General features: G+C 35.5%; 1 protein-coding gene across 4 annotated transcripts; it reads left to right on the top strand.

The window, feature by feature from the left end:
• Nucleotides 1-454: 454 nt before the first annotated feature.
• On the top strand, nt 455-13,265 carry LOC114315276 (mitochondrial metalloendopeptidase OMA1). 4 transcript variants are annotated; one of them, XR_014336713.1, is made up of 4 exons: nt 461-1,654; nt 1,753-1,901; nt 3,831-6,542; nt 12,856-13,000. XR_014336713.1 is itself a non-coding variant. In XM_082880622.1 (4 exons), exons 1-3 carry the CDS (start codon nt 728-730, stop codon nt 3,180-3,182), a joined length of 1,182 nt encoding a protein of 393 aa, XP_082736748.1. In that variant the 5' UTR covers nt 461-727; the 3' UTR covers nt 3,183-3,230; nt 3,303-3,542. The 4 variants fall into 4 exon arrangements, 3 of the variants coding, with proteins under 3 accessions (XP_028117671.2, XP_082736748.1, XP_028117672.2); XM_082880622.1 differs by lacking the exons at nt 3,831-6,542; nt 12,856-13,000 and adding exons at nt 3,077-3,230; nt 3,303-3,542; XM_028261870.2 differs by lacking the exon at nt 3,831-6,542 and having other exon boundaries at nt 455-1,654; nt 12,856-13,265.
• The last annotated feature ends 6,909 nt before the right edge of the window (nt 13,266-20,174 follow it).

A 20,174-nucleotide genomic window follows, 5' to 3' on the forward strand; every position in this document is an offset into this window, starting at 1 on the left:
GGACCTCTTCTAATAAAAAATATCTACTAGACCTAATGCATTAAATCCTCTCTAAATTGGATTTATCACAAATTTTCTCAATTAAAATTTTAGATTTTTTCTATAATAAAATTTTAATTAGGTAGGGCTTTTTCACTAATATATAATAGTTATGGGTATATATTTTAATTTTTAATTCTTTCAAGTATTAAATAGGTTTGAATTAAATATTTTAATAATTTAATAGATTCAATCGATAGTTTAAAAATTAAATATATTTAATTCATATAATTTAAGAACTTAATAAGTTCAATCAATAATTTAAAAACTAAATAGATAAATTAACGATAGTTTAAAAATAAAAAATATAATAAATCTAAAAAAAAATACGAAATATTAAAAATTTAATTTGAAAAAATTTAAATTCAAAAAAATTGAAACAAAGTATTTTTTTTTTTTGTTTTGAAAATCTAAAAAACTGGGATTGTTTCATGCAGGTCGTAGCCTCCACCTGTCTGTCTCTGTGTTGGGTTCAGACTTTACGACTTCCACACACGTCTACAGAATATGCAGCCTCTCCTCCATTGAAAGCGGTATCCATATCCTAACACTCCACACTTCTCTCTTTTCCCCCTCTTTTATACTCTGATGCTCTGATTCAATTGCCACACTGTCGTCCTACATCAATTTTCGAATGATTGTCTGTTTTAAATTTTACAACCGTTGATTAAAGATTTTCCCCAAGATCATGGGATGGTATAGGCGCTCAAAGTTTGGATTCGATGCGATTCGTAGCTTCGCATCCAAGATTCTACCCAGAAACCCAGTTCAAAACCCCACTCCAACAATCAACCAGTACGGTTCCCCGATACCCATTTTGATTAAATCTAGGGTTTCTAGGTTCGCTCTTTCTTCTTCTATTTCTAGAAATTTGGGTTTTCAATTTGGTCTCAAACAGAATCAGTACAATCCCTTTATTGGCTGTGCTAGAAGATATTACTACGTCGATAGATACCATGTTCAGCATTTTCGTCCTCGAGGGCCTCGAAGATGGTTCCAGAACCCTAGGACTGTGTTCTTTGTAGTGTTGGTAGGTTCAGGAATGTTTATTACTGTCTACTTTGGGAATTTAGAGACTATACCATACACAAAGCGAAAGCATTTCGTGCTTTTGTCGAAAAATCTCGAGAGGCAGATCGGAGAGACGCAATTTGAGCAAATGAAGGCTGCATTCAAGGGGAAAATATTGCCGGCAATCCACCCGGAAAGCGTTCGGGTCCGATTGATTTCAAAAGACATCATAGAGGCTTTGCAGAGGGGGTTGAGGCAGGATCACGTGTGGAGTGATCTTGGGTATGCTTCCGAGAATGCTGGGACGCATGAGAATAGTGGGCATGAGACTTTGATGGCTTTGAGTGAGAGTGCTGAAGAGAAATGGCCAAAAGAAGATGAGATTCTTGATGATAAGTGGGTTCAGGACAGCCGAAAGAAAGGTCAAGAACGCGGGTCTCAGTCCGCTACTGGGCATTTGGAGGGATTGAATTGGGAGGTGTTGGTGGTGAATGAACCAGTTGTGAATGCTTTCTGTTTGCCGGGCGGGAAGATTGTTGTATTCACCGGGTTGCTCGAGCATTTTAGAATGGATGCGGAGATTGCAACCATTATTGGGCATGAGGTATATATTCTCTATAGGATTGGTGCATTCTATATTTAGCTGTTTTCTAATTATGTTATATACTGTGGTGTAAGTCTTTTGCCATTCATTGTTAATAGGTTGGGCATGCTGTGGCCCGTCATGCGGCTGAAGGAATTACAAAAAATCTATGGTTTGCCATATTGCAATTGATTCTTTACCAGTTTGTTATGCCTGATCTTGTCAACACAATGTCAAATTTATTCCTAAGGCTTCCTTTCTCACGGAGGTAAATTTTACCCTTTATTTATTTATTTTATTATTTTACTTATGTCATTCTTATTCAAGTTTGTTTGTTTTGATAGTATATTGTTTGCTCAACATTAGTGCTAGCCGATTCTAGTTGAGATTGTTATCTTAGGGCAAAACTGTGGTGTTCATATTGCAAGTAGCTACATGATGCACTTATCATGTATCGACGCGATGTTATCTTTTGTTTTTTCTTGTTTAAAGTGTAGTTTTCCTGTTCCTTTTGTAGGTAGTAGCTTTTGTCACTGCATCCTAGGGTCCATGTACCATTCAAAAGTTTAGAGTTTGACTTCTGCAAAAAATTGTGTAGTTTTATGCATATTTGAAATGATTTCTTTAAAGAGATAATAACTACTGTATTTAGTATTTTAAGATTTCTACTCTTGGCCTGGGGAGTCAACTACAGGAGAAGTTTTTGGCATTACTTCAGCACCTAAAAGAGGTTAAAGAGCCTTATTTGAGTTCTCTTTAATGTAGTTCTGCAAATGGTAATTAGATGATGCAGTAAATAGTTATATTTAGGATTGTAATTGGGTGATACGGGATGAGTATGTGGAGCACTCAACTACAATTAATGAGTCCAAATTTAATTGGCTTTTGGGCATCACATCTAGATCCCATTGGCATAGCACCTGATTTGGGGTTAGAATTGTTTCACACAATCCCACGATAACGTCGGAAGTTATGAATTTTTTTGAACATTTATCTCAATTGAATTAGAATCATTCTTGCTTGATGTAAATTTGTAGAATTCTTAAATTTTGTAGACTTGGCCGTCTCCTAGTTTTGAAACTGAGACTTTTAATGTCTAATCTAAAACAAAGAAAAACATATTAAGGTCTAATAACATAACTTGATTCATAATATGACCTATGGGCTACATCTTAGCCTATGTCTTGAAATTCTAGAATTACTAAAATGCCTTTGACCTATGAGCTAGGTGATTGCAAGCTACAAATTGTTAACACCTTGAAGTTGTGCGAGCTGAAAATTGCTGCGAGTCAGGTGTTTGCGAGCTATAAATTGCTGCAAGCCAGATATTGTGAGCTACAAACTGTTGTGAGCCAGATATTGTAAGTGTGCATGCTACAAGTGGCTGTGAGCTAACTCATTTAGGCTTGCGAGCCCTTTGCTTTTGTGGGCTCACTCATTTAGGTTTGCAAGCCCTTTGCTTTTGTGGGTTGGACTTGAACTTGGCCAAAGAAGAAAAATGTTTTTGCCCAACACTCCAAGGATTTTGCGAACTACAGAGGGCTTGTGAGCTGCGGTGGGTAGTGAGCTAGGAGTTGCTGCAAGCACTTGGTCCAAGGTGAGTTTCAGTACCTTTTTCTTTTGAGTTCATTGTTTTCTTGGAGTCAAGATTGTGGATTGGTGTGGGCAGCGAGCTTGGGCAGAAATTGCAAGCCAAAGGACCCTTCTAGAGCGCAATGAGGTGTTGCGAGCTGGGCACATTAGCTGCGAGCTGACTTTTTCAATTGGGCAATAAGATTGCTGCGAGTATTATTTCAATTTGATCACATCAGGCTGTAAACTTTTGTGGTGAGCTTTTTTTTTTTTTTAATAATAAAGAGATGAACTTGTCTTCACAACGGGTGTATGCTCCAAACCCATGCTTTGTGTGCTTCTTCTTCTCGTCTTCAAAGTTTGGTACATTTTCTTACTCATGTAAGTGGGCTTGTATTTTAGCAAGATTGCAAGTTGTACCTTGGCCTTTAGTGTGTCATTTGCTGTAGGTGAGCATTACCCTTGCAATTGGGTTGAAATTCTGCCTTTTTGCATTTTTCTTCTTCTTTGTAGTGCATGATCTGAATGCCGAATAGGTAAGTCTCTGCCATGATCAAGCTTCCATAGTGGTAGAGATTTACATGATAAATGTAACTTTTGATTTATGGTTCTTGGGTTTATGCAGGTGAGGCTTTATAATATGGTTAAGGCAAAAGGGGAAGGCGTTGTTCCTCGCTGTGGTGCAGTGCAACAGCCACTAGTTGGCTTTTCTGGCATTTCTAAGTCAAAAAAGGGTAAATCAAACAAGTGACCTTTCAAGGCAAAGGACGCAGAAGCACCACCATACGTGCCTTCAGCGAATTATTGGTGTAGGGCACTGTTCTTTGGTGCACCGGACTTATTTTGGGCAAGGGTAGACTTATTTGACAACGATGGTGGGAGCACATTTGAAGTTTCTTTTGGAGGGGTTGAGCTAGAGGAAGGGACTTAGGCTTTTATTCCTCGAGTCTATTACGCGTCTTCATGTGGAGCAAGGCACTTGCCCTTATTCTTTTCTTGCTTTTGGGAACTATACGGGGGCTAAGAATGATTTTGACATGTGGAGCGCAGCTATTTTTCATCATCCCTCATATTGCGAGGTGCTTGCTGGAGCTAAGATTGCTACCCGCAATTTCTCAGTATATACGGATTAGGTGGGAACCATCCTGGCTAGAGTTTGTGCTTTCTCGATGGAGCTCCAGTTCTTACAATTTTGTTGCTCAGGTGGGGGAAGATTGTCCCTACTCTGGAGGATGTACCTGTTTTGACAGGGTTAGAGCATCTTAGGTCGGCGAACCCTTGTGTTGGAAGTTTGTCTCTTAACTAGATGGCCATAATTGCTAAGTTGGAGAATGTTGTGGGACTGGTAAGGAAGATACTAAGTCGCTATCAGAAGAAAGTGTTGATTGATCCTTAGTCGCAGACACGACAGAAAAACATTTTTTGGGGGATGCCTACGTTATTAGTTTCGAGATTTTTAGCCATCAAGTCAAGGGTCTTGGTATCAAAGGAGATAAGTGGGGGAGTGTTGAGCATTTGGCCGCTTTTATTGCATATACCCCGACAACCAATATGCAATAAAAGCGGCCAAATGCTTAACACTCTCCCCACTTATCTCCTTTGATACCAGGACCAATGAATCCATCCTCTGCATTTCCCTTGACTTGGTGGCTAAGATCTTGAAACCAATAACGTACCATCCCCAAAAGTGTTTTTCTGCCGTGTCTGCGACAGAGGGTCAATCAACACTTTCTTTTGATAGCGACTTAGTATCTTTCCTACCGGTCCCACAACATTCTCCAACTTAGCAACTATGACCATCTGGCTAAGAGACAAACTTCTAGTACTGGAGTTCGCTGGCCTAAGTTGCTCCAACCTTGTCAAAACAGTTACATCCTATTGAGTAGGGGTAATCTCCCCCCAATGGGCAACAAAGTGTGAGAACTGGAGCTCCATCCAAAAAGTGCAAACTCTAGCTTAGACAATTTCTGCCTAATTCGTATACACTGAGAAATCGCGGTGGCAATCTTAGCTCTAGCCAGCACCTCGCAATACGAGGGATGACAAAAATTAGTTGCAGTCTAGATGACAAAATCATCCTTAATCCTCGTATAGTCCTCAAAAGTAGCAAAAGAATAAGGGTAAGTGCCTCACTCCACAAGAAGAGGCATAATAGACTTAGGAGGAATAAAAGCCTCAATCCTTTCCTCTAGCTAAACCCCTCCAAGAAGAACTTCAGATGAGCTCCTGTCATCGTCATCAAATAAGTTTGCCCTTGCCCAAAATAAGTTCGGTGCACCAAAGAAAGACGCCCTACACCAATAATCCACTAAAGGCACACTTGGTGGTGCTTCCGAGTCCTTCTTTGCCTTAAAAGGACACTTCTTGGATTTACCTTTTTTTGACTTAGAGATGCCGTAAAAGCTTGCTAGTGGCTGTTGAGCTACACCACGACGAGGAACAATGCCTCCCCCTTTCGCCTTCGCTTGCTTCGGTGCTTGCTCAAACCCTTGCTTTGCCTTTAATTTTCTCTTTATCGCTTTTGTTTCACTCTTTTGATTGCCCACCCAAATCACTCACAATCAGAGAATAGCAGTGATCTAACCTAACAAACCTATGGGTCAACCCGAAACCAATGGATCAGCCCCTCGATTGCAATCTGCCTCGTAGAATCACCTCCGTTGCCTTCGCTTGCTTTGCTAATTTAGGAAGCTTGTTTGCGATGGGTCAACAAGCCCTAAAATCACCAAAGAGTCTTTAGCATTGACCCGACCCAACCAACTTATGGGTCAACTTGAAACCTAACCCTTCTCTACCTTTTTCATCACCCGAATCCCTTTTCTCTTCGCAGCTCACAACACCAACATCAACCCACTAATTCGATTCGAATAAATAAACGATGTTAGATAAAGCAAACCCAACCACCACATCAGTAGAATAAATGAAACGAATCAAGCATAGTGATGGCTGAAACACAAGTGTCGAAGAACGACGCAGAGCACAACAATGAGAAATAAAGCTAGAACAAGCTCCAAAGCACAAAGTATTGAATAAAACAAGAACAAGGAGCTCTGTTTCTCTCACCAAAAACTCTATTTCTCCAAACATAGTGTTCCAAAACAAGGCAAGGAAGCATATACAGGCTCCAAATATCTTTTCTCCAAGCCCAAGAGGAGGAAGCTCGTTAACCAACAAACAAAGAAGCGAAACACATGAGAACCCAGAAGATACAACATTACGTTGGGATTCTCCAGCTAATTCAAACTTTTGAGAAAGCAGCATGTACAAAAACGGGAATCAGAAGTTTAGTCACATTACTTCAAACTGCTCCAACAATTCGATGTGATTGACGTACGAGGTATGTACAGAACATTTATATCGGAGAAACTATCTCTTTACCCAGAAGATACATAATTCAAAATTCAAGATTGAACTTTTGCGGAATATTAAAATTTTCCATGCTCAATTCAATTTGAATGTTGAAAATTACAAACTTCTTTATGATCAATTCCATTCAATTTTTTATGTGGGTACGATACACCGGAAAATTCATACATATTAGAGAAATTTTATTCATATATATTGGAGAGATTTTACAGTACAAAATATTACAAATATTCTGCATCAGAATATAGAAAAAAAGGTGTTAAGGCTTTGGCAGAGCAGAGGAGCTAAGACATCAATGGGGTAGATTCAAGATTTCAACACAAAATTGATCCAAGACTATGGCTTCAACACAAAAGATGCAACGCCATCAATGCATGGGAGCAACTCAAACACCAAGGTAATTTCCACCACATCTTGTGCATCAACCGGTTGTAGACTGCGCGATTCAAAACCTTCACGGAAGCAAGTCTCCCTGATTTGACAATTGGGCAGACAACTAGTTTAGGGCCTACTTCAACCCCGTCATCATCACAGACCAAAAAAAGAGGAAGTCAAGTCGACTTCATGAGCTAAATCATGGGTTACCCTAACGCTAAAGCCATAAGTCTTACATCAAAACGGCTTGGAAAGAACGATAGGAGGGATATGGTGCCTATGGAATGATGCTGAGATCTCCTGTGAAGTTGAGATCTCGCAAAACGACGTTACCACCCAACAAGCCCATATCTTCGTTCGGCCATCTCATGCCGGATGAAAATTAGAAATGTAAATTCCTGATGAGCAATTGAAAATCTCCCTTGTATCCAAAGTTAAATTTTTGGATTCCATCTGGACGTGTTATTTGTTGGAGTTGATATTTTTTGACATGAGCATATATAGACACTTCTAAGAGTATCTGTACAGGGGGCATTATTGTGAGTATTTGTATCATGCCCGATACGTGACAAGGCCTACAATGCCATATCATCAATGTCCCGCCTGCGTGGCAGCCTGACAAGGCACCATGTAGACACATCACATGGCCAATACATGGCGAGCCCTTAAGGCGCCATGTCACCAATGCCCCGCTTGCATGACAGATTGACAAGGCACTAGGCAAAACCAATGCTACATGCTTTGCCTAAGCGGGAGCTTGCACACAAGCCTAAGTATGAAGAGCCCTACAACAAGTAGGCCAATGGTCCCCGCAGGCCCATGGTCCTTCATACCTCGCTCGCTTAAAGTCCAGCGACAATATAAGACTTGGATTGATAAGAGCAAACTCTTGGCTCTCCTAAACATTGAGATAGGCCCTTGGCCCATTCACCTATTTGGTTGCTTGGGTTGGGAGCAGGACCAAGGCATTATTGCTTGGGATCATCAGAGGATAGGGTCATGGGATCATCAAAATGGTTGTCTTCTTACTAAGCCAACTCTATCTTGACTAGGCTTGGAGAAAAGGCAACAGGGACCTTACACTCACACCACCTGATGCATGTATTGTACCCTTGCCACCAAACCGCAAAAGACAAAAGACCTTGTATCAGAAGAACGAGCCACTGTCCAATAGGTTGCTTGGGCTCTAATGCTTTGGGAGCCTATTTAACATATCATATATGCAGTAGGCAAACACAGATACACAACACACAAGCTTCACACGAGTCTTACAGTTGCATACACACTTAGACACACACACACACACACAAGTGTTCAAGGTCCATCACTACCAACCTCTCCCTCTCCAAGCTTGCCTTGGTCTCCTCCTCTCTACCTTCGGTGATCTCAGGTCATTGAAGTGCATGTCATCTCCCCAAAGGTCAGCGACCGACTACCTGTACCCACATTTCACATTTACCCACAATACTTAATTTAGATAATGGTAAAATGAGACTTAAGGCTAAAAACCATAATTAGTTAATGTTCCAATTGGCCCAACCTTGAGATTATGACAATCTATAGGTTTAGCCACTTCTTTGAATTTACTTACTTTTGATGTATATATTTTTTATTTATTTAATGAAGCACACCATTGGGTTGGGCAAGCCTAAAGGCTACGCATTTAGCCTAGATGTTTTTGGTTTGAGCTCACTCTTTAGACTGAGCTAAGCTCGGTTAAAAAATTGTGCCCGAAGTCAAAATTGCGCTGAGCTTGAGCTAAGACTTGCTTAGTTTGAGTTGTGACTCTTAAAATAGTAGTATTTTGTGTACTTTGTATGTAATTTATATATATATAAACTGATTTCATAGGTACCAAAAGTTACACCAGGTTTGTTGGTTGAGCACTTCCATTTCAACAATTTGGTCTTAGGTTCGTAACATGGAGAGTAATATATGTTCCTGTACTAATAATTTATATGAAATACAGCAAAGTGGTTGAATTTGGGGTTGGCTGAACTCACCGTGAATTGTGAAGCCCGTTGCATATAATGGGCTGAGCTGGGGTTGAGGAAACTGATTTAGAATAGGGTTGTGCTTGGATCTAGGATTATAAAAATGCACTTTGGTTGAGCCTCGAAATCCATTGGCCTAATTCAACCTAGTGTGGCAAGCCTATCCACATCCCTAGATTTACAAGTGATGCAGCGAGACCCACCATTGATCCCAAAAGCTACAGCTCATGGGAGGAGGCATATCTATCCCTTTATTTCATAGCCCACAGTTCCTGTCAATCGGGCAAAGACCCACATTAGTGTGTGGTGATGCTCCCATTGTTATCAAATCGCGAATCGAATTATGAATTGTGAATCATAAAATTCATTTTATTTAATATAATATATAATTTTATATATTTATATGTATATAAAAATATATGCAGTGTTTAAACTAAACTAAATTATTAATATGACTAAATTACATATATGTATATATATTTAAAATCACATATGTCAATATAACTAATTATTCTCTTCTATATATCTTCATAATTTGGTAAAAACGACGATGTTTTGTGCAGTGTTATTAAAGGCACCTAGGCCCACGTCCCATCCAGGCCCAAGGTTTGCGCCTTGTAGTGTTCAAGGCCAGGCGACATTGATAAGTTGCGATTAAGGCGTGCGACTGGGCCAAGGCGCATAAAAGCTCGAGGCCCGCGCCTTTAGGGCTTTTTTAATTTTATTTTTATTGTTGCTTAATTGATTTTGTTTAAAATTTGACCATTGATTTAATATGGTGCAACTATAAAAGATCCCTACTCTTTGAGTACACATGCCAATACATTGGGCATTTAGCCCCAAATCAACGATAGAAGAAAGATTGGTCCCAATTCCTAATATTCGAAGAACACTTGGTTGTTGCTTGCTTTCGTTATCCAGTCTAGCAATTCCAAAAATTCTTCTTCACGTTGCTGTCTTCTTCTTCTTCTTCTTCTCTTTTTTACATTTCTCTCTCATTCTTTTCTCTTCTCTTCTTCTCTACATTGTTGTCTTCTCCACTCCTTTTCTCTACGTTTCTTCTTCTTAAATTATTTTCCTATATTAAATTATATATATTTTTTACATACAAGGTCCGCCTCACTTTGGTAAAGCCTATGCCTTGCCTTGCACCCAGGCCTCAAGAGACCTTAGTGCCTCGGTGTGCCTATTGCCTTTAAATAATATTGGTTTCATACATTGGCTTCGTTTGGTAGAGCTGTGGGAAAGTGATTATAGCTTATAGTTTAACAGTTTATAGCTTATAACTGTGAACATAAGCTGATTTTTGACTTATAAATTAAGTTTCTCCTCCCCCACTTAAAGAATAAGTTGATTTTTGACTTACAAAAAGCTATAAGCTGTATTGTTAAGCTGAACTAAACACATCAAAATAGCTTAAATTAAGCTAAAAGCTGAAATACGCCCCCTACCAAATAGGGCCATTATGTGAACAAAAATAGAAATAGAATTAAATCTCAGTGAATCACAATGAATCGTAAATTGAATTGTATGGTTCACTCAATTTTCAATTCAACAACATGATTCAAATCATTTTTGTTGAAATTCATATCGAATTGTGTGAATTAAATCGTGAATTGTACTATTCTAACAACCATGGATACTCCTACATCGCACACCCACATTAGAAGAATTTGGAAGTTGAGACCTCTTGCTCTGATACATTTGATGCATGGAGAGCCACCACTAGTGGGTGAAGGCAAATCAATCTCTTTATTTCATAGCCTAGGGTTCCAATTAATTGGGGCGAGGCCCAGGTTGGTGCAAGATGATGTTCCACACCTACGGTGCATTTGCATAGAAAAAGAATGAAACTAGGAAGAGTGAGCACAAAAGGTTATGTGAGGTGGAATAGAGCATTAACGACACTACTTGGGAATGATTATATTCAGATTGAAGGTGTTGCAAAATTGATGGTAGACTAGAGTGATGTAGGTGTGGGATTGGAATATTATTCAAGAATTTGCTAAATACTAACTTACGGTTTCATACCTTGTTTTGGAAATTGTGAGTCATAGAATTAACGTTCAGTTGGTGATAATCTTCATGCATATGATGAGATGGACCTAGAGTAAAGCTTCTTGAATAATTCCAAAAAAATTGTGTTTTTAGAGGCTTTTGTACAAAGGAAGAAGATAATTGCTTAAAATGGTGGTTGGGTAATGTTTTGGCACCAGAGTTAGAGTTGTCTGAGAAGGAACACATTTTACCAAAGATCACAGGTGCTGAAACTCAATTTTAGCAACCTCTTTATTTATTAGGATTGGGGATTTTAGTGTCTCATAGGGTATAAAGTCACAAATTGTTGGACCAAACTTTGATGCCACATCTAGTTGATGACTAAATAAATATGATAGGCTTTGGAAGCTTAAAGAGAAGGCCATGGGTCCTACAATCGTCAAGAAACTTTTTGGGTCTAGAGAAAAATGGTCATGGTAGTTTGTAGGGTCTTTATTTAAATTTATTCTAAAGTAGTATGCTTGTGGGTATATTTATTTATTTATTTTTAAATTAATGTTTTCTTTGTTTTTAAGAGTTGAGGGTATTTTGATAATTTAAATTTGTTGGATTTGGGTTCTAATATGGATTCATGAATTTCGTTTTAGGTCAAGTTATTAAATGGGTCATTATATACGAGTTTTTATTTTTTACTTTTTTTTTTATTTTTTGAATGTCTAGAATCGTTTTAGTAGTCAAATTTTTGCTTTAGAAATTCATATTCATAGTAGTACTAGTAGTCATAGGATTAGATACAAACCTATATAAACCTGTGTTTTTTTTAATATATATACAAATAGGACTTGTTTTGGAGAATTTGTGATTGTATTTTGTGAGAGATTAGCTTAACCTTTGTGAGGGTAAGCCCTTGGTTTTCTTTTCCTTTTCTTTTTTTCCTCCTTTTATTTATATGATTTTTCCAATACCTTATACTTTGTGCCCTGATTTTAAAAGATTTTGTTTTCAACCCTAAAATCATTCATTAGCTAGCCCAATAAATCTCTACATAAAGACTTAACCCTTCTAACCAAAACTCACACCAAACAAGCTAAGTGCTATTCTGGGCATATTGTTTACAGCCCATGATTCAGGCATGAAACTCTCCAATACTGAGATCTTGTAAACCCTAATGTCTTCCTTTCCCTACCCTTAGGCATTTGATTTGACACCAAATCCTATAAATTGGCTGCCAGCCAGGCTTTCCAACTACCAATTTTCAGAAAAGGCAGCAACCTGAAAATCTGAAAATCAGGCTTAGTTTCATTCTTCATTACAAACAAACTCTACACTCTTCTTTAAAACCCTGAATTTACATGATTACAACCCTTCATAAAACTACTAGTCATAAAAAGAAATGATTACATAAAAATAAACCCATTTGTAAGGCTGTCATATTTTAAGTATTCGAAGTTGTCCTACATCCTCTTTTCTGGCACAATTGTGTTAGCACTCACTTGGTTGTTTGCTGGTTTCAGCTTCTTCTTCCCTCCCTTGTCTAAGCCTGAAAGTTCCTAAAGGTGGTTGATTATAGAGAATGCTACTTTAGGGTATCTGGAAGGGTTCCTTCTCTCTGTCTTGTCCCTCGGAGTTCGAAAATGGGGGTGTTCATCTGGTCTAAGCTTTTTTTTTTTTTATTATTTTTTTATTTTAAAATCCTTTTAATTATTTGAATACAGATTTATGAATGCTTTTAATGAACTTAATATGTATACTCCCAAATTCCCTTGTGAAGTATTGCTGTTCACCTTTCCTGACCTGGGGAACTTGGTGAATTTGCTTTTCTTTATATAAAAATTGTCATCCAGAAATGGAACTGGCTCAAAATCCCTACATTTAAGTGCTGACAATTCTGGTCTTGTTCTCATTATTTTCTGCTAGGATGGAAATGGAAGCAGATTACATTGGGCTGCTGTTGATTGCTTCATCTGGGTACGACCCTCGAGTGGCACCTAACGTGTATGAGAAGTTGGGAAAAGTCACAGGCGAATCAGCATTGAGAGATTATCTTTCTACACATCCTTCTGGAAAGAAGAGAGCTCAGTTGCTAGCTCATGCCCAAGTTATGGAAGAAGCTATGGCCATATATAGAGAAGTACAATCTGGACGAGGGATTGAGGGTTTTCTTTGAAGGACAGATTTGATACCAACATGAAGGGTGTGTGTGTACTTGAAACTGCAAGTGGACTGGTTGCCAATTTAAAGATTACAATTGAAACCAAAATGAAAGAACCCCAATTAGCAGAGGTTAAAATTTTAATAATAAAGAAGAGGGGTCTATTTTCGAACAATTAGAGTAAACCTTGCAAGATGTGTCCGAATCTTTGAGAAAAGGAAATCTTCATTTGCCTTTTTTGTTGCACAGGTAGCAGGACAGACACCACATTCATTGATTCGAACCTATGACCTCACTTCATGGGCACACAAGTGTCCTTTCATGACTACTTGGGCTACAGTCTGAGTCATAAGCCAGCTTTGTTGTGTATCAGTTTTGAAAAAACATTATGCATCTCTACCAAATTCTATATTGGGGGCTGTATAATTCAATATACAAGGGAAGGATCATGTATACCCAACTAACCTGGTTTTGATCCAAAAAATCAATGGCACAGGATAACTCCCTCAATATTTGTCCTATCAGTTTATGCAACTTCAATCTTTAGATTATTAGAATCTTAGCCAATAGACAAAACGAAAGGATGAATTCAAATGTAATAGCAAACTGGTCAGCCCCGGCTGGCCTAACTCTGGCAACCTTTCGGCCAGCTTCGGTGACCTCCAACCATGCTGGTCAAGGTGACCTCTAAGAGCTTCTCTACCCGTTTGCTATATTTTTCATCAAAGTTGATTATAAATTTGAGTAAAAAAATTTGATTTGATATAAAATATTTGAACATTTTTTTTTTTAAAGTTCTTTTAAAATGGTTTCATTGTTATACCAAATTTCATTTTTCATCAAATCTAATAAAATAATAATTAAAAAAAAAATCATCTCCAATTGTTTATCTTTTTGTATTTTTATCAAAATTGAATTTCATGAAAAATTGTGCTTTTCCTTTGATTTGATAAACATTTGAAGAAATGATTTAAGATGATTTTTAAGAGTCCTCAAAAAAAAAATAAATAAATAAAGGAAGATGATTTTAAGTATTTTTTCAACAAGTTATATGACGAACAAAAAAGATTAAAGATTGGAAATGCTATGGACAACCAACAATTCACTATTTTTGACGGCTCACTAAACTTATATATTATTTTAAAATTTGGTGTATACCATAAAAAACATCTATTTTATAGAAATAGAAAACATATATCATGTTCCATAGTTAAGAAATAGATTTTAATGAGTAATTATAACCTCGTGATTTAGTTTAAATTAAGCATTTTATTTAAGATTTTTAAAATTATTTAAGTGTTAAATTCTCAAGTTTAAAAATATAAATTTGAATTCACTTTGATTTTCTTCTTATTTCCCTTTATTTTCTCCAATTTTTTTTTTTCTAGTTCTCAAGAAGAAAGTTTCTCTCTAACTTTCTCTGTATTCTTTAACCCTTCTCTCTTTTGTTGTAGAAACTAATTAACTTAGACTACTAATTGTTTCATTAGCTTAAGTGGTCAGGTTTAACTCAAACTAATCATGCTTACTCTCTATGAAAAAAAAATTTAATGAGTAATTATAACTTAACGATATTAATTTAACTTAAGCACCTAACTTAAGGTTTGCTAAATCACTTAAGTGTTCAATTCTTAAGTCCAACACGATGAATTTTAATTTCCTTTGATTTTCTTCCTGTTTCTTTTTCTTTTCTTTAACTTTCTCTTCTAGCTCACCGGAAGAGAGCTACTCTCAAACTTTCTCCTTTTCCATCATTCTCTTTTTCGTTGTAGAAAATAATCAGCTTGGGCCACTAATTGTTACATTAGTTTAAGTGGCTAAGTTTAACTCAAACTAATCATACTTAGTCTTCAAAAAAGAGAATTTAATGAATAATTATAACTTAATGATATTACTTTAACTTAAGCACATCACTTAAGGTTTGCTAAATCACTTAACTGTTCAAATCTCAAGTCCACAACGATGAATTTGACTTTTCTTTAATTTTCTTTCTATTTCTCTTTTTTTTCTCTAACTTTATCTTTTAGCTCTCTAGAAGAGAGCTTCTCTCATTAACTTTCTCTAACCTTCTCTCTTTTGTTGTAGGAATTAATCAACTTAGGCTACTAATTGTTTCATTAGCTTAAGTGGCCAATTTAACTCAAACTAATCGGACTTTGTCTCTAAGAAATAGAATTTAATGAGTAATTATAGCTTAACAATATTAGTTTAATTTAAGCACCTCACTTAAGGTTTTCTAAATCACTTAAGCGTTCAATTCTCAAGTCTAAAAAGATGAATTTGAATTTACTTTGATTTTCTTCCTATTTCTCTTTCTATTCTCTAACTTTCTCTTCTAATTCTCAAGAAGAAAGTTTCTCTCTAACTTTCTCTGTCTTTCTCCATCATTTTCTCTTTTGTTGTAGGAACTAATCAACTTAGGCCATTAATTGTTTCATTAGCTTAAGTGAGCAAGCTTAACTCAAACTAATCATGCTTAGTCTCTAAGAAAGAGAATTTAATGAGTAATTATAGCTTAACGATATTAGTTTAACTAAAACACCTCATTTAAGATTTGTTAAATCATCTAATTGTTCAATTCTCAAGTTGAAAAAATGAATTTGAATTCACTTTGATTTTTATCCTATTTCTCTTTATTTTTTACAACTTTTGTCTTCTAGCTCGCTAGAAAAGAGCTTTTTTCTAACTTTTTCTGCCTTTTTCCACCATTCTCTCTTTTGTCATAGGGACTAATCAGCTTAGGCCACTAATTGTTTCATTAGCTTAAGTGGCCAAGTTAACTAAAACTAATCATGCTTAGTAACTAAGAAAGAGAATTTAATGAGTAATTATACCGTAGCGTTATTAATTTAACTTAAGCACCTCACTTAAGAATTTCTAAATAATTAAGTGTTCAATTCTCAGGTCCAAGGGGATGAATTTGAATTCTCTTTGATTTTCTTCCCTTTCTCTAACTTTCTCTTCTAGCTCTCAAAAAGAAAGTTTCTCTCTAACTTTCTTCGTCTTTCTCCATCCTACTCTCTTTTGTTATAGGAACTACTTAGCTTAGGCTACTAATTATTTCATTTGTATAAGTGGCCAAGTTTAACTTAAACTGATCATGTTTAGTCTCTAAGAAAGAATTTATTGAGTAATTATAGTTTAACGATATTAGTTTAACTAAAACACCTCACTTAAGGTGTTCTAAATCACCCAAGTGTTCAATTCTCAAGTCCAAAATGATGAATATGAATTCACATTTACTTTCATCATATTTCTCTTTATTTTCTCTAACTGTCTCTTCTATCTCTATAGAAGAGAGCTTCTCTGTAACTTTGTTAGCCTTTCTCTTTCATTATCTCTTTTGTTGTAAGAACTAATCAGCATAGGCCACTAATTGTTTCATTAGTTTAAGTGGCCGAGTTTAACTCAAAGTAATCATGCTTCGTCTCTAAAAAAAAGAATTTATTGAGTAATTATAGCTTAACGATATTAGTTTAACTTAAGCACTTCATCTAAGGTTTTCTAAATCAGCTAAGTGTTCAATTCTCAAGTCAAAAAGGTTGAATTTGAATTCACTTTGATTTTCTTCCTATTTCTCTTTATTTCCTTTAACTTTCTCTTCTAGTTCCCATCTAGTTCTCAAGAAAAAAGTTTCTCTCTAACTTTCTTTGTCTTTTTCTAGCCTTCTCTCTTTTGTTATATGAACTAATCAACTTAGGCTACTAATTGTTTCATTAGCTTAAATGGCCAAGTTTAACTCAAACTAATCATGCTTAGAATCTAAGAAAAAGAATTTAATGAGTAATTATGGTTTAACGATATAAGTTTAACTTAAGCACCTCATTTCAGGTTTGCTAAATCACCTAAGTGTTCAATTCTCAAATCGAAAAGGTTGAATTTGAATTCACTTTGATTTTCTTCCTATTTCACTTTATTTTCTTTGATTTTTTTTTTCCTTAAGTCTCAAGAAGAAAGTTTCTCTCTAACTTTCTTTGTTTTTCTCCATTCATCTATATTTTGTTGTATGAGCAAATCAACTTAGGGCACTAATTGTTTCATTAGGTTAAGTGGCTATGTTTAACTCAAGCTAATCAGGCTTAGTCTATAAGAAAGAGAATTTAACGAGTAATTATGGCTTAACGATATTAGTTTAACTTAAGCACCTTACTTAAGGTTTGCTAAATCACTTAGGTGTTCAATTCTCAAGTCCAACAAGATAAGTTTGAATTTTCATTTGACTTTATTTCTATTTCCCTTTCTTTTATATAATCTTCTCATTGAGCTCACCAAAAGAGATTTTCTCCCCAACTTTCTTAGTCTTTCTCCATCATTCTCTGTTTTGTTGTAGAAACTAATCAGTTGAGGCCACTAATTGTTTTATTAGCTTAAGTGGACAAGTTTAACAAAACTAATCATGCTTGTCTCTAAGAAAGATAATTTAATGAGTAATTATAGCTTAATGATATTAATTAAACCTAAGCACCTCACTTAAGGTTTGCTAAATCACTAAAGTGTTCAATTCTAAAGTCCAAAAGGACGAATTTGAATTTCTTTTGATTTTCTTTCTATTTCTCTTTCGTTTCTCTAACTTTATCTTTTAGATCTCTAGAAGGGAATTTCTCTGTCTTTCTCGATAATTCTCTTTTTTGCTGTACAAACCAATCATCTTAGGCCGCTAATTGTTTCATTAGTTTAAATGACCAAGTTTAACTCAAAGTAATCATGCTTAGTCTCTACGAAAGGGAATTTAATGAGTAATTATAGCTTAACAATATTAGTTTATCTAAAACACGTCATTTGAGGCTTGCTAAATCACTTAATTGTTCATTTCTCAAGTCCAAAAGAATGGATTTTAATTCACTTTGATTTTCATTCTATTTCTCTTTATTTTCTCTAACTTTCTCTTCTAGCATGATAGAACGGAGCTTTTTTTTTTTTTTTTTTTTAATACTTGTTCTATTTTTCTCCATTATTCTCTCTTTTGTTTTAGGAGCTAATTAGCTTAGGCCACTAATTGTTTCATTAGTTGAAGTGGCAAAGTTCAACTCAAACTAATCTTGCTTAGTTTCTAAGAAAGAGACTTTAGTGAGTAATTATAGCTTAATGTTATTAGTGTAACATAAACACCTCATTTATGGTTTTTAAAATCGTAAGTGTTCAATTCTCAAGTCCAACGGGATGAATTTGAATTCCCTTTGATTTTCTTTCTATTTTTCTTGATTTTCTCTAACTTTCTCTTTTAGCTCTCAAAAAGAAAGTTTCTCTCTAATTTTCTCCATCTTGTCCATCTTCTCCATCCTTCTCCCTTTTGTAGTAGGAACTATTCAGCATTGGCCACTAATTATTTCATTAGTTTAAGTGACCAAGTGTAACTCAAACTAATAATGCTTAGTCTCAAAGAAAGAGAATTTAATGAGTAATTATAGTTTAAAAATATTAGCTTAACTAAAACACCTCACTTAAGGTTTGCTAAATCACTTAAGTGTTCAATTCTCAAATCCAAAAGGATGAATTTGAATTCTCTTTTATTTTCATCATATTTCTCTTTATTTTCTCTAACTTTCTTTTCTAGCTCTCTAGAAGTGAACTTCTCACTAACTTTATCCGTCTTTCTCCATCATTCTCTTTTTTGTTGTAGGAGCTAATCAACATAGGCCACTAATTGTTTCATTAGTTTAAGTGGCCAAGTTTTACTCAAACTAATCATGTTTTGTCTATAAGAAAGAGAATTTAATGAGTAATTATAGTTTAACGATATTAGTTTAATTTAAGCACCTCATTTAAGGTTTTCTAAATCACCTAAGTGTTCAATTCTCAAGTATAAAAGGTTGAATTTGAATTCAATTGGTTTTCTTCATATTTCCCTTTATTTTCTCTAACTTTTTCTTCTAGTTCTCAAGAAGAAAGTTTCTCTCTAACTTTCTCTGTTTTTCTCCATCCTTTTGTCTTTTGTTGTATGAACTAATCAACTTAGGCCACTAATTGTTTCATTTGCTTAAGTGACCAAGTTTAACTCACACTAATCATACTTAGTCTTATAGAATGAGAATTTAATGAATTGTAGCTTAACGATATAAGTTTAACTTGAACACCTTAGTTAAGGTTTGCTAAATTACCTAAGTGTTCAATTCTCAAATCCAAAAGGTTGACTTTGAATTCACTTTGATTTTCTTCCTATTTCACTTTGTTTTCTCTTACTTTCATTACTAATTCAATAAGAAAGTTTCTCTCTAATTTTCTTCGTCTTTCTCCATCATTCTCTCTTTTGTTGTATGAACTAATCAACTTAGGCCACTAATTGTTTCATTAGCTTAAGTGGCTAAGTTTAACTCAAACTAATCTTGCTTTATCTCTAAGAAAGAGAATTTAATGAATAATTATTGCTTAAACACACCATGTGGGTCTCATGTGGGTCCCACACTCATGTGAGACATTTGGTAGAATTTTTAGTAGAATTTTTTAGGTCTCTAGCATTTTTCTTAGTTAACTTAAGCACCTCTCTTAAGGTTTGCTAAATAGCTTAAGTGTTTAATTCTCAAGCCCAACGGGATAAATTTGAATTTTCTTTGATTTTCTTCCTATTTCTCTTTATTTTCTGTAACTTTCTCTTCTAGCTCTCCAAAGGAGAGTTTCTTTCTAACTTTCTCCGTCTTTCACCATCGTTCTCTCTTTTATTGTTGAAACTAATCAGCTTAGGCCACTAATGGTTTCATTAGCTTAAGTGGCCAAGTTTAACACAAATAAATCATGCTTTGTCTCTAAGAAAGAGAATTTAATGAGTAATTATAACTTAAGATATTAGTTTAACTTAAGTACCTCACTTAAGGTTTGCTATATCACTTACGTGTTCAATGCTCAAGTCCAAAAGGATGAATTTGAATTTGCTTTTATTTTCTTCCTATTTCTCTTTCTTTTCTTTAACTTTATATTTTAGCTCTCCGGAAGAGAGCTTCTCTCTAACTTTCTCTTCCTTCCTACGTCATTCTTTCTTTTGTTATACAAACTAATCAGCTTAAGCCACTAATTATTTTGTTAGTTTAAGTGGCTAAGTTTAACTCAAACTAATCATGCTTAGTCTCTAAGAAAAATAATTTAATGAGTA

This window comes from Camellia sinensis, chromosome 1 (genome assembly GCF_055761805.1).
Source record: "Camellia sinensis isolate YWXY chromosome 1, ASM5576180v1, whole genome shotgun sequence".
Classification (NCBI taxonomy): Eukaryota; Viridiplantae; Streptophyta; class Magnoliopsida; order Ericales; family Theaceae; genus Camellia; species Camellia sinensis.

Excerpts from the sequence above, each read along its gene's own strand:
- LOC114315276 (XM_028261870.2), top strand. The coding sequence starts at position 728 with ATGGGATGGTATAGGCGCTCAAAGTTTGGATTCGATGCGATTCGTAGC. Across the intron at positions 1,655-1,752 it reads CAACCATTATTGGGCATGAG|GTTGGGCATGCTGTGGCCCG; the intron begins GTATATATTCTC and ends CATTGTTAATAG. Across the intron at positions 1,902-12,855 it reads AGGCTTCCTTTCTCACGGAG|GATGGAAATGGAAGCAGATT; the intron begins GTAAATTTTACC and ends ATTTTCTGCTAG.